The 13,823-nt window shown below is 45.5% G+C and overlaps 2 protein-coding genes across 3 annotated transcripts in view; one reads left to right on the forward strand and one right to left on the reverse strand.

Annotated features, from left to right (window-relative positions):
• Positions 1 to 13,823, reverse strand: part of clasp1a (cytoplasmic linker associated protein 1a) — a 991,009-nt gene that overhangs the window by 390,717 nt on the left and 586,469 nt on the right. The window lies entirely within an intron of this gene.
• gli2a (GLI family zinc finger 2a) overlaps positions 1 to 13,823 on the forward strand; it is a 256,466-nt gene that overhangs the window by 236,351 nt on the left and 6,292 nt on the right. For both annotated transcript variants that reach the window (XM_028808058.2, XM_051930297.1), the window contains 2 exons: positions 5,978 to 6,127; positions 9,572 to 9,736. In XM_028808058.2, coding sequence (XP_028663891.1) covers positions 5,978 to 6,127; positions 9,572 to 9,736 — 315 coding nt within the window. The remainder of the gene's footprint in view (positions 1 to 5,977; positions 6,128 to 9,571; positions 9,737 to 13,823) is intronic.

The following is a 13,823-nucleotide window of genomic DNA, read 5'->3' on the forward strand; positions in this document are numbered from 1 at the left end:
AGGAAACCCACGCAGACATGGGGAGAACATGCAAACTCCACGCAGGGAGAACCCGGGAAGCGAACCCAGATGGGTCTCCTAACTATGAGGCAGCAGCGCTACCCACTGCACCACCGTGCCGCCCCCAGGACTCGAAACAAATCCAAATCATATTATGGGATATCATCTACTGTTAAATTCTGCTCCGTACTTGTAATATTTTTATTTTATACTGTATTAAGGATTTATTCTGTTCTGTGTATTGTCTTAAATTGACGCCCTTCTTTTTGACACCCAACCTACCTGGACAGGGGTCTCTCTTTGAACTGCCTTTCCCAGGTTTCTTCCATTTTTCCCCTATGAGGGTTTTTCCTTGTCTTCTTAGAGAGTCGAGGCTGGGGGGCTGTCAGGAGGCAGGGCCTGTTAAAGCCCATTGCAGCACTTCTTGTGTGATTTTAGGGCTCTACAACAAATAAATTGTATTGTAATGTATTGTATGTGACCCCAGGTAGGACCGAAGACTCATGAGGACATCAGGAGCACCAAACCGGCCGTCAGTGCACCGTTCAGGATAGCCTCCAGTTAAGCCAGCTAGTGCCTGGGTGGAAGGCGGCTTTACATCATGAGAATGAAATCCGTCTATGGAGATTGTAATTAGTCGTTTCCTGCCTGCCGCCCTCCTGTGAGGCCCTGCTTGTTGACTTGAGAGCGAGCGGCCGTGTCAAGTGCAGGATGGCAAGCCAAGCCTTGTGATGTGCAAAACTGAAGCCTCTGCAAAGCCCACAAGCCGGTGATCCATTGGTATTCCTCACACCGGGCGTGCACACACACACACACTCTCGTTCATTAAACATGCTGAGGTTTCCCAGAACAAGCAAAGTATCAAGGAGGACACATGCCAGCCATTGATTGAGGCCGAGGGTAGAATATCGCTTTTCTCTTTAAGGTCACTGAGATCATTACAAGTGTGCGCTCAAAGTGAGAACGGAATACCCCGTCGACCGGCTCGCCTTCACAGTCCTGACCCCGCTGCAAGGCCGGCCTGAGATCAAGTGTTGCTCATGCCTGCCTGGAGGGCTAATTTGGCGACACAGAAAATGACAAAGGGGCGCCAAACACCCCACTTGGTGTTTTGCATTCTTTTTTTTTTTAAGGAGAGATGGGATTGAGGGGAGGGGCTTTTAAAAAAGGACACTTTTAGAAATAAAAATAATAAAGTCCTGTAACTGACCTCAGACCCCAGCATGTCAATGGGGGCTGAAGGATGTGCTGCATGCGTCTGCCACCGTTAAAATGGGGTGGGCCATTGACGCTCGTTGTGTCAGAAAGATTAAAAGTCGTCCTCGATCGTCACCACTAACATACAATAACAGCCATTTCTCGATGGAGAATTCCTTTCAGTTCAAATCCCACCGCTGACTCACTCCCATTAGAGTCACACTGCAGACCTCCAGAGCTCCGCTCCATTTCTGGGGTTGTCAGTGATGGTACTAAGACTACGGGATTTATAAAATAATGAAGTAAACTAAATCTCTAATTGGGTACAGCCTGCGCTCATTAATGGGGCAATCAGGTACTGAAAATATTAATAAGAGCAAAACTAAAGCAGTCATGAGGAAGTTTTATTAGTCGTATTACTTGTAAAAAATATAAAATAATATGATGAATAGAAAAGGAGGAAATGAGACAAAGTGGTTAATTCTAACTGGCACCCCCCCAGTCAGGTATGCATTCAAAATTATTATCAATATAAAAATGACACAGTCATGCGAGACATTTTATTAGTTTTATTATTAGTGAAAAGCTTGCCAGTTAAACATTTTTAAAATAATGGGGCAAAGCTTGTATTGAATAAAGGGACAAGGTGGCTTCTCTTAACTGGCATCCCCCAATAATGTACTGAAAATATTCTTAACCAGACGCAATACCCGCCATTACCTTTGTATATTTCTGGCTTTTTGAAATTCAGCCTGGCTAAACACAACTCATTATGTGACAAAACGATGAACTCCTCGAACAAGACAAAGAAACTGGAATCTGTATTGTATGTATGTGTGTGTGTATATATCTCTAAATATATAAAATCCAACGTCTGTCTGTCCGCTTTTCACGAGAGAACTACTTAACAGATTTAGATCTGATTTTTTTTTTTTCTAGAATTTGCTTGAACATTCAGGTTGATTTAGCAACTTCTCTCATCGTGTTAAGTATCAGAGTTCACTTGCGGCAGCAATTTATTCTCGCGAATCCAACAGAGAGGCTGCGAGTCAAGGAGTAGGGAACCAGGCAGGACCCTCCTCACTGTCCTGGTTTACTACTATGCAGGCGGCTATATGAATATATATATATATATATACAGTGGACTCTTGACTTACGAACTCAATTCGTTCGCGAGCGCTGCTTGTAACTCAAGTCGGTTGTAAGTCAAGACTATTTTTCCCATAAGAAATAATGGAAATGCCCTTAATGTGTTCCAAACCTCCCACAGCAACACTTACTTAACTTTATTTAATAAAAAAAGGTTGTATAATGTGCATAATTTACCAAAAACACCAATAATTTTTCTAATGTACTAACCAAAAAGAAACAACAATTTCATACTGTACTCACCATTTAAGTTGACATCTTTGGCTTGCAGGAAGGAAGGAGGAGGAGAATGAAATGGAAGGTGGTTATTATTTGGAAGGAGCCTCCTTATACAAATCTTTTCTTTGTAAAATTGTCGAGATGGTGGATTTCGACATGCTGTACATATTACCGAGATTGGTCACACAAACGCCACTCTCATATTTCCACACAATTTCCTTCTTCGTTTCGATTGTGATCGCTTTCTTTACCTTCGTTACCTTCTCTTCCTTACTTAGCAATTATCAAAATAAATTATATAAATCACTGCACTGACCGAAATTACGTCCACAAACACATGTATCTGGGCTCCGACTGACGCTTACGAATGCTCTCGGCTGTTTGTTTACAATCACACAAGCGGATACACGTGACCGCATTCAGGTCGTAACGTTGGTCGTTGGTGTCTTCCAAGAAGATCACGTCTCGACCCAAGTTTTTTTATTATAATAGATATATATTTACAGTGCATCCAGAAAGTACTGTATTCACAGCGCATCACTTTCTCCACATGTTGTTATGTTACAGCCTTATTCCAAAATGGATTAAATTCATTTTTTTCCTCAGAATTCTACACACAACACCCCATAATGACAACATGAAAAAAGTTTACTTGAGATTTTTGCAAATTTATTAAAAAATAAAGAAACTAAGAAATCCCATGTCCATAAGTATTCACAGCCTTTGCTCAATACTTTGTCGATGCACCTTTGGCAGCAATTCCAGCCTCAAGTCTTTTTGAATATGATGCCACAAGCTTGGCACACCTATCCTTGGCCAGTTTCGCCCATTCCTCTTTGCAGCACCTCTCAAGCTCCATCAGGTTGGATGGGAAGCGTCGGTGCACAGCCATTTTAAGATCTCTCCAGAGATGTTCAATCGGATTCAAGTCTGGGCTCTGGCTGGGCCACTCAAGGACATTCACAGAGTTGACCTGAAGCCACTCCTTTGATATCTTGGCTGTGTGCTTAGGGTCGTTGTCCTGCTGAAAGATCAATCGTCGCCCCAGTCTGAGGTCAAGAGCGCTCTGGAGCAGGTTTTCATCCAGGATGTCTCTGTACATTGCTGCAATCATCTTTCCCTTTATCCTGACTAGTCTCCCAGTTCCCCACAGCATGATGCTGCCACCACCATGCTTCACTGTAGGGATGGTATTGGCCTGGTGATGAGCGGTGCCTGGTTTCCTCCAAACGTGACGCCTGGCATTCACACCAAAGAGTTCAATCTTTGTCTCATCAGACCAGAGAATTTTCTTTCTCATGGTCTGAGAGTCCTTCAGGTGCCTTTTGGCAAATTCCAGGCGGGTTACCATGTGCCTTTTACTAAGGAGTGGCTTCCATCTGGCCACTCTACCATACAGGCCTGATTGGTGGATTGCTGCAGAGAAGGTTGTCCTCTCTCCACAGAGGACCTCTGGAGCTGTGACAGAGTGACCATCGGGTTCTTGGTCACCTCCCTGACTAAGACCCTTCTCCCCCGATCGCTCAGTTTAGATGGCCGGCCAGCTCTAGGAAGAGTCCTGGTGGTTTCGAACTTCTTCCACTTATGGATGATGGAGGCCACTGTGCTCATTGGGACCTTCAAAGCAACAGAAATTTTTCTGTAACCTTCCCCAGATTTGTGCCTCGAGACAATGTGCTTTCTCAGTTTTTTTATTTTTAATAAATTTGCAAAAACCTCAAGTAAACTTTTTCACGTTGTCATTATGGGATGTTGTGTGTAGAATTCTGAGAAAAAAATTAATTTAATCCATTTTGGAATAAGGCTGTAACATAACAAAATGTGGAAAAAGTGATGCGCTGTGAATACTTTCCGGATGCACTGTAGATTGTCGACAATGGAAGAATTGCAGGTTCAAAAGTTGAAATGTCGGGGTGCCAACCCAGTTGACCCCGTTTAATTAAGTGAAGTTTTTAAGCAAAAAGTGCACTCAGTAGCACCAAAATAAATGAAAATCAGGGTTTCCTCCAATCAGGAACCGTTCTCAGCTAAGCAAGCCTGCTTCGGTCACTGGGTGAAGGAGCTCTGTCCTGTGGTGTGCTCTCGTTTTGTGTTGTGCCTCCTCCCAGGAACCACTGGTTATATAGCTGGGGGACCAGGAAAGGGGTGGAGTCATTTGCCATCGCTGGAGGTCTTCTCAGTACTGTGGAAGGATCAGAGAGGTTAAGGTTAGCGCTAGCGGCCTTTCTTCACCCAGGGCGGTAATACATACCTCAGAAGAGCCCAAAGGATGATCCACAGAATGTATGATGATATCTTTATATTATGATTATATATATTAAGTATGTATATTATTTTTATCTCTCTATTATATAAAAAAATCCTGGGACGAGACGAGTCTTTTTAGCCAGGTATGAGATGTGACTTTTTCAGAAAGATACTTTCAAGTCCCACGAGACGAGACTTTGTGCCAAGAGATTTAACTGGAGCCAGAAATAAAAGACAAAGAGTAGATGACAAAGTAGAATGTCATAAAGAATTCAAAAACGTTGTCGCGATACACATGCAGAGTAGGTTAGAGATAATGAAAGTACTAAAATTCGAAAGTCTCAAAAAATGATAGTAAAGTTTGCATTAGCGCAAACAAATGGAAATTATTACTCTGTGAAATAACGGAACAGCAAGAAGAGATTGAATATATGGACAGAGGTGATACAACAGAAGTATGTTGATATTGTAAGGCTTTGAACTTTAAGTCGGTGACTTGTAGATCGTCTAATTCGTGTTGCCATCAGGGAAAAGTAGTGTTTCTTCCCAATGAAGAGGCGTATCTGCGAGAATTAAAAGTTTTGTTGCTTGCTGAAAGTGAAATCCACATACATGAGCGGCAGAGACGCAAAGTGGCTGGTGCGTAGCGCAGGCCTGGGGGGTTAGTGAGCGAAGCAAGCAGGGGGCAAAGCCCCCAAGAATTTATTTATATATGAGGGGATTACAGAACTTCCTCATGAGGTGTCAGCATACTTTCAGGTTTCCAATTTTGCTATGAAAGTATCGTGAGGTCAACATACTAAAATAAAGAAAAGACTTTGAATGGCCATGCGGGAATGTCCATTTTTAATAGAGCACCTATCTTATAGGAATCATAAACATTCATTCCTGAGGGACCCGTTTTTTAAACTCTTTGTACGGGACACATTGGCGCTCAAAACTGAATTGAGACCTGAAGGTGGAAGGCCATCGCTGACTTTGACAAGGGTGCCAGTCAATACGAGGTCCAGCTCCTCAGACCCCAATGCCACCCTGCTTTGTTGGCTGCTTTTTATTGTTTGGCTGCCGTGACCTGAGAATATCAACAAGAAAACTGCAGTTTTGTTTTGTGAAGGTGCAGACTGCATGTGAGTCTCCATACTGACCCCCCTGCTTTGTTTTGCAGCACATTAATAACGACCACATCCACGGGGAGAAGAAGGAGTTTGTGTGCCGCTGGGAGGATTGCTCGCGGGAGCAGAAGCCCTTCAAGGCACAGTACATGCTCGTGGTGCACATGCGGAGACACACCGGGGAGAAGCCACACAAGTGCACGGTAAGTTGTCACCGATACAAATGGCAGCAGATCAGCAGGGCAAAATGCACTGCCATCTCTCGATAACCCGGTCTGCAAAACTAATAGACTTAACAACATGGAAGAACAAAGGGGGGCTCCCTCTGGGACGGACACGCTGGCGCTAGCTGGTTTGGACTATTTGTACTTGTAAGAGTGCAAGGCGGATGCCCAGGAATGTGCAAAAAATGCGCCCCTGTGTGAAAGGCTCTCGTTTCACCTGCCTTATCATAGGAGCTCTCAGTGTGTGAAGGACTGGCATCCCTTTCAGGGTCCTGCCTGATGCCCACTGCTGCTGGCATAGGGCCTGGCCCCTCAACCCTTGATTAGATTTAAGCATGTTTAAGATGATTAACATCATCATCATTATTATTATTATTATTGCCCATCTAATGGGTCGATTCACTCGTTAATTTGCAAATGAGATTAAGTGGTACTTTATTTACGAAGGTTTACAGAAAACACTCGCTAATTAACGAACAGTCTTAAGTACGAGATAATGAAGTCCTTAGCATTGCAAAGCTTTTGGCAAACACAGCCCCGTGTATTAGTTCTTCCAAGTTGTTCTGGCCACCGGCATAATATGCTGTTGCTCCTCCGTGTGCTGACCCACCATTGAGTGGGCACTACAAGACCTCTGAAGGTGTCCTGTAGATCTGTTACCAGCAGGTCCTCTAACTGCATCACAGATGAGTCTTGTTGTTCTAACACATCCTGAGATATGGATATTATGGAGGCCAGTAGACACCTTGAACTTCTCATCATGTTCCTCAAACCATTCCAGAACAATTCATACTGCGTGGCAAGGCATCTTATCTTCCTTCCATCGCGGAGTACCGTGGCCATAAAGGGGTGTACCTGGTCTGAAACGATGTGTAGGCAGGTGGAACATGTCAAATTAACATTCACATGAGCAGTGACATTGCCCAAAGCGTCACACTCTCTCCACTGGCTTATCTACTTCCCAAAGTGCATCCTGGTGTCGTCTCTTCCCCAGGTTGACATGGTGCAACAGAAAATGGAATTCACTGGACCGAGGCGATCATCTTCCATTGATCCAATGTCTAGTTTTGGTGGTCCTATGCCCGTTGTAGTCGCTTTCGACAGTGGGCAGGAGTTTAGAATTGGCACTCTGACTGGCTGGTGGCTGTGCAGTCTCATACCAGCAGGGTTTGATGCACTGTGTGTCGCGATAAACGTAACTCCCATAACTGTCATTTGTGACACAGCAACCCTTCTATATGTTCATACCAGACGGGATACTCCTTGTTGACTTGTCACTTCGACGAGTCCTGGCCATGCAACACCCTGTCCTCTATTCATTTGAGGGAAGCGGGATAAAACCATTAAGTCACGTACTGTAGTTGAAGCAAAACAAATGAGCTTAATGGACCAAATGGCCTTCTCTCATTTGTCAAACTTCTAATGTTTTGAAGAGGATTTGACCCCCATCAATTTATTTGCCCCGCCCCCCCCACTTTAGAGTGGCATTCCAGGTAACTTGAAGAGTTTCCACAACATCCTACATCATTCTGACCTGGATTAAGTGGACCGCTCCATGCGTAGAGGGATGAGTGAGAACATCTCTCAGTTCTCAGGTACAATGGTGTCCCACCCGGGGTTGGTTGGTTTAAGTCTACCACCCAGCATTGACAGGACAAACTTTGGTCACACCACAGTGGGCTCATGTAATGTCCTGTCTTGGGCTAAATAAAACATCTGGTTTCTCCATCCAGAGAGAGAGGACACCCCATTATCTTTTATTTACGAGGGACCTTCAAAAAAGTTTCCACACTTTTTTTGAACTTTTATTTATTAAGGATTTCAAAAACAAACTACATCACTTTCTACATAGTCCCCTTCATTTGCGAGGCAATTTTCCCAGCGTCGTACCAACTTTTTAATGCCCAATTACTACTCCTGCCACCTTCACCGTCCCCAACGAAAATATAAAAGTGCAGAAGATTTTTGAACGTCCCTCCCTCGTAGATGTTGTACTCCCATGCTACTAGATATATCATAAAAGATGTGGGAGATAACATGTTATGAAAAATCGATAAGAAGCTGAAGCAGGAGCGCGTAGCACTTTAGGAGAAGTAAATGGACAGTCCTGCACATTGTGACGGATGGCCGGGGCCGATTCCTGGCTGGGACACCCCTTCACCACATATACCAGGGGGACAAGGGTGGGAAACCCAATATCTCCCCATGGACGCCTGATGGCAGCCTTCCTGGGTTGCAGCGGTGCCTCGGACTCCCCCAGGGCTTCATGGGGGGTTGGAGTTCTGTGCAGTCCTGTTGGGTTTCGCAGGCGCCGCCAGGGGGTGCTGCGGTAGGAGCTGCTGGCCCCTGTTGGGCATTGGTCTCGCCACACCCGGAAGTCGGCAATCAAGTACCTGGAGCACTCCTGGGTACCCAATAAAGGGAGCCAGCGGCCAGAATCGGGAGGAAGAGGACGAGGTTGCCAGGGAGGAGTGGTGGAGGAAGAGAAAGTGCTTGGTGTTATTACTGCACTGTGCATGGGACTGTGTTGTGGCTGGAGCGATTACGGGGAACACGTGCCCTCCAGCTGAAGTAAAATTAAACTTTATTTTATTTTACCCGTGCCTCCCGTGTGAATCTGAGTCAGGTCAGGTGCAATATAGCGCCTAATCTTACAACATGAATCGTGTGCCTTTATGCAGGAGGCCATGACGGTGTGGCTCCAGGGCTCCTGCTCTTACATCCGTGTCAAGTCTTCATGTTCTCCTGGTGATCTCTGACCATTTTCACCAGATCTTCTATTTTCTCCCCATGTCTCAGATTTACTCAATTTGTATTTCAGTGTCCGCATGGGAGACCAGCTGCCCTTTGCAGTACAAATGTCGAGTACTCGTTCTTGACTTGAACCCCATGTTGCAGTGATAGGTTCCACCTCCCCTAAGCCTTCAACAGAAGTAATGCGTTTATAAAGCAGATGGACAGATTTCATCTTGCAGGCCACACTTACGTCAAAGCAGCTCTAAGCACCAGGCCGTGGAACGTCTCATCGTCACATCCCTTTGACACCCCAACGTCACTCTGTCCAGTTCTTTAACCTTCAATCCCTCCACTCACAACGGGTGTCCAGTCCCACTTGAATTCAGAGACACATCTGTGCCTTGTAATTTACGGCTCATTGTCAACAAGACGACGGAGGCCTGCTCTTGAAAGCCAGAAAATGTATAAAATGATATTTATTCTTGTGTTAAACAGCGGCCTCCACGTCACAAGGTGCAGGGAGTTTTAGTTGAGATGAATGTCTTTATTCACAGGCCTTGTTTTTGAACCTGCAAGCCATAAAACTCAGCTGACAGTGGATTATGGGAATGCCCTGAATCACATTATTAGCCGCCGGTCGCTCCGAGTGGGTTGCTCGGTTGTAACTTTTCTTTTCTTCTCTTTCAGTTTGAAGGTTGTTCCAAAGCATACTCACGTCTGGAAAATCTGAAGACGCATTTGAGATCCCACACTGGAGAGAAGCCATACGTTTGTGAGCACGAGGGCTGCAATAAAGCCTTCTCTAACGCTTCAGACCGGGCTAAGCACCAAAACCGCACCCATTCAAATGAGGTATGCTTTAATAATCTCATTTATTACAAATTGGGAGAGTGAGGGCCCTGGATGAGGTCAGCGGCCTTCAGCGGGGGTTCAGGATGAGAAGCGTCTGAACCAGAAACTCGGTAGGGGGGGCACACTGGCACTTCATAAATTAAACCTCATGGCACTGCAAGAGATGCCTGCCTTCAGCTCTTAAATCTACATAGCCAGTGCTTAGACCGGGCACCGTGGGAGCAGACTCTCTCTGGCGTCAACCATCTACCCTCCAGGATCAGCCAGGAATGGAGCAGCACTCATTTAGTGTTGGTGACCTCATGAGTGGACATCACGGAGGTGGACAGAGTTTCTTGGCACAGCCAGTTAGTGGAAGGTGCCCAGCTCGGTGACCTCAGGATTGCAGTCTCTGCTTTTTACAGATGATGTGATCCTGCTGGTTTCTTTGGTGTGTGACCTCACACGCATACTGGGGCAGTTTACAGATGAGCGTGAAGGGGCCGGGATGAGGGTCAGCACCTCCTAGTCTGGGGTCATGGATCTCAGCCGGAAAGGGGTGGAGTATCCTCTCTAAGTTGGGGATGAGGTGCTGCAGGGCCATTCTTAGGTTTTTTTTGGGAGCCCTAGGCAAAGGTACCTGTCGGGGTCCTGCTGTTTCTCTCCATATGAAGGTATGATAATGATTTTATCCATATAAATGCATAATAATTAGTGATGTACAGCTTATCATTTTATGATTATACTAGGGGGTTACCCCCTGCTTGCTTCGCTCGCCAACCCCTGTGGCCTGCACTTTGCGTCTCTGCCACTCGTGTTGTGAAGAGGGGGGCTGAACGCACCCCAAGGAGACGCGGTCGCTCCTCCCAAACCCCTCGTAAACGGTGATGCAATGGGATACAAATACCATTTTTTTTTTTGGTTTTTTTACCTCCTCTTTGCTCCTCTGCATCTCACGCGGCGCTTTGTACATTTAAAAGCCCGTACAGCAGCTGTCTTTGTCATCTACTCTTTGTCTTTTGTTTCCGGCCCAGGGCGTAGTTAAATCTCCTGGCACAAAGTCTCGTCTCACGGGACGTGAGTTCTTGATATTTTTTAGTTTATAATTTAAAAACGAAATGAGAACATCTAACATCACATTAAAGTTCGATAAATTCTGAAAAGAATGATACCAAACATATATATATAGGTTTTAAAATAAGTGTGACAAAAAACGTGACATAAAATCGATGCACTTTTAAGCTTAGGATTTTCTATATAGAGAGTAGATATATAGATATATCAGATTTGAGAGGAAACATGTCAAAGGAGCCCACTGACTATGCCTAACGTAGCATGTAAATCAAACTTTAATGTAAAAACACCTTGCATACTTTCATATTTGCAAAGTCTCTAATTAAGTCTGAATAATCGAGGGAGTCGACGATTTTGTGCTCAACGGATATTAATGCTAAACTATTATGATTGATATGTTGCACAGACGCCCTGGCAGGCGAGGAGCGTGATCTGCCCACCCACTAGCCCAGGGCCCACTGTCACCGTTGATGCTGCCTCTCATCACTGTTTCCTATCTGCTCCCACGTAACTACAGTATACTGATAATTCTGCCATTTGTACTTCTGAATTATGGACCTGTAAGTTGTATTTGGTTACAGCTTAAAATAAAAAAATGGCCGGGCAGAGCCCTTTGGCAGTGGGGGCTCTAGGTGGTCGCCTACTTTGCCTGTGCCTAAGAACGGCCCTGGGTGCTGCCTCAAGTGGAAGAGTTTAAGCATCAAGGGGGTGGGACACGCAGATCAGACGTCAGTCCACAGTCATGGAGATATGATACCAGTCGGACATAGTGAAGGAAGAGCTGAGCCAAAAGGCAAAACACTTGATTTACTTCACCTGTGGTCATAAGCACTGGGTGGTGACCAAAACAACTGGATCACGGATATGAGCCACAGAAATGAGCTTCCTTCACAGGCTGAAGGTCATAGATATTCGGGAGAGGCTAAAGGATGTTCTGATTGGGATACCTCTGGGGCGCTTCCCTGGACATACGCTTTGGGCACATGAAAGCAGGAGAAGACCTCAGGGCAGACCCAGGACACACACTGGAGGGGTTATATCTCTCAACTGGCCTGAGAACACCTCAATTGGAGGAGGGGGTGGGGAAAAGGTATGTTTGGGCCTTTTTACTTAGACTATCACTGCCATGACCCAAACCTGGATAAGCAGCACATAATGGAGATGGATGGATGGATCACAGTGGTCCTGGACTGAATTCTTGGCCTGGTCACTGTCTATTTGGGATGTGGACATTCTCCTTGTGTTTTTTTTTCTTTAGCTGTATCCGTGGAGTGTGGCCTGTAATGGCTAATTCCTGCCTTCCAGAGCATATTCACATAGGGTCAGCTCAACCATTGTCCCCACCTTAGGACTTTTCCAGGTAGACCCGAGTATCCCAGATCTTTGACTCCTGCACTGTTAAGTGGCCCTTACCCAGCCGGCCCTGGAGATGCAGCTGCAGTCTGAAGCTCCACCTGTGGTGACCATCAGCATGACCCATGGCTAAAATACATCCTCCATTCTCTGGTTTGTAGACCCCAGACGGTTTAGAAAGGGTTGAGGCACAGCAGAGAAGTGGGTTTAAACATTTACTCAATCAATATCGAATAGCATCTTCTTAAATTGAGATTTGTGATGTACCTAAAGCAGGAGCAAAGCAAAATGTGTGAGGCAACTTCTAACATTGTATCCTGGATGGACAGCAGCTCTTCTTCCTGGGAGTGTACAGCAGACCCCCAATGTGCCTAGAGGGTTAGCTGGTTCTTTCATCATGGAGTTGCACTTCTTCTTCCAGACTACATATCTAACACACACAAGAATTACAAAAAAAACAAGAAAACATCTGACTTGGCTAAAGACAAGAGAGCCATGGCAGTGAGGCGTTATAGAGGAGTGATGCCATTCATATGAAGTAGCCCTGCATAGTGTTTCTTAGCACACTTTTGCTCAATGATCCATTGGCTGAATTTCCTCAAGGCTGTCCAGCATTGTTCATAGTGGCCTTCCATGTTGTCTGCTCCACCACTACCTCCCCATAACTGAGCCTGCCTCCTGATGAGCTTGTTGTTTTGCTGAGCCCCCTCCTGAAGTGATGATACTGGCCCAGCCCACCACACTGGCCTTCACAGAGTCATACGACATATAAAGGTAGTTATGTTTACTTATTTACATCATTGTCAAAAAGCAGTCAGTCATTTCCCAACCCGCTATATCCTAACAAAGGGTCACGGGGGTCTGCTGGATCCAATACCAGCCAGCACAGGACGCAAGACAGGAACAAACCCCAGGCAGGGCGCCAGCCCACCGTAGGACGCACACACACACTAGGGACAATTTAGAATCGCCAATCCACCTAACCTGCATATTTTTGAACTGTGGGAGGAGGAAACCCACTCAGACACGGAGAGAACACACAACCTCCACGCAGGGTGGACCTGGGAAGTAAACCCGGGCCTCCTTACTGTGAGGCAGCAGCGCTACCACTGTGCCACCGTGCCGCCCACTGTCAAAAAGCAATTCTTTATAAAAGTGGAAAACTGCCAACACAAAGTGATAAGGTATATCAGGTGACGTTAAACCTCAGATTGGGTGTCACTGGTCTTCTTGGGAGGCTGCAATGACTAACTCTGAGACTTGCTATGTAATGCTGTGTAAATCTTCTGTGAAAGGCACTATATAAAATTCAGACTGAGTGATTGCCAGGTCAGGCTGTCTTTCCAGTGTCCAAAGCCATTTATGAATCAAGTGTCACCTCACTGTAGAATTCCGATCCATTTCTCCGAGTCATCGACCATTCACACCTGCCGTGATTTCCCATAATGTTCTCTGGCAGCCGTCTGTGATTGAAAGGACCTTTGGGATGAAGAAAACGCCTTCATATTTCTCGTGCGCTCTAGCAGGTGTTTTGTCAGGGGCTGTGAGGCGAAATGGTGCCGTTTCTCTTTTCTGTCATTGCTATTATGCTTGTGGGAAAAAAAATGACATAAATTGTCAAAAGTTTAAACCAGCGTGTGCTGTCCTAGGGGTGTAGGAGGATTTGGGTTTGTCAACTATG

The sequence above is a fragment of the Erpetoichthys calabaricus genome, chromosome 8, assembly GCF_900747795.2.
Source record: "Erpetoichthys calabaricus chromosome 8, fErpCal1.3, whole genome shotgun sequence".
Taxonomy (NCBI): domain Eukaryota; kingdom Metazoa; phylum Chordata; class Cladistia; order Polypteriformes; family Polypteridae; genus Erpetoichthys; species Erpetoichthys calabaricus.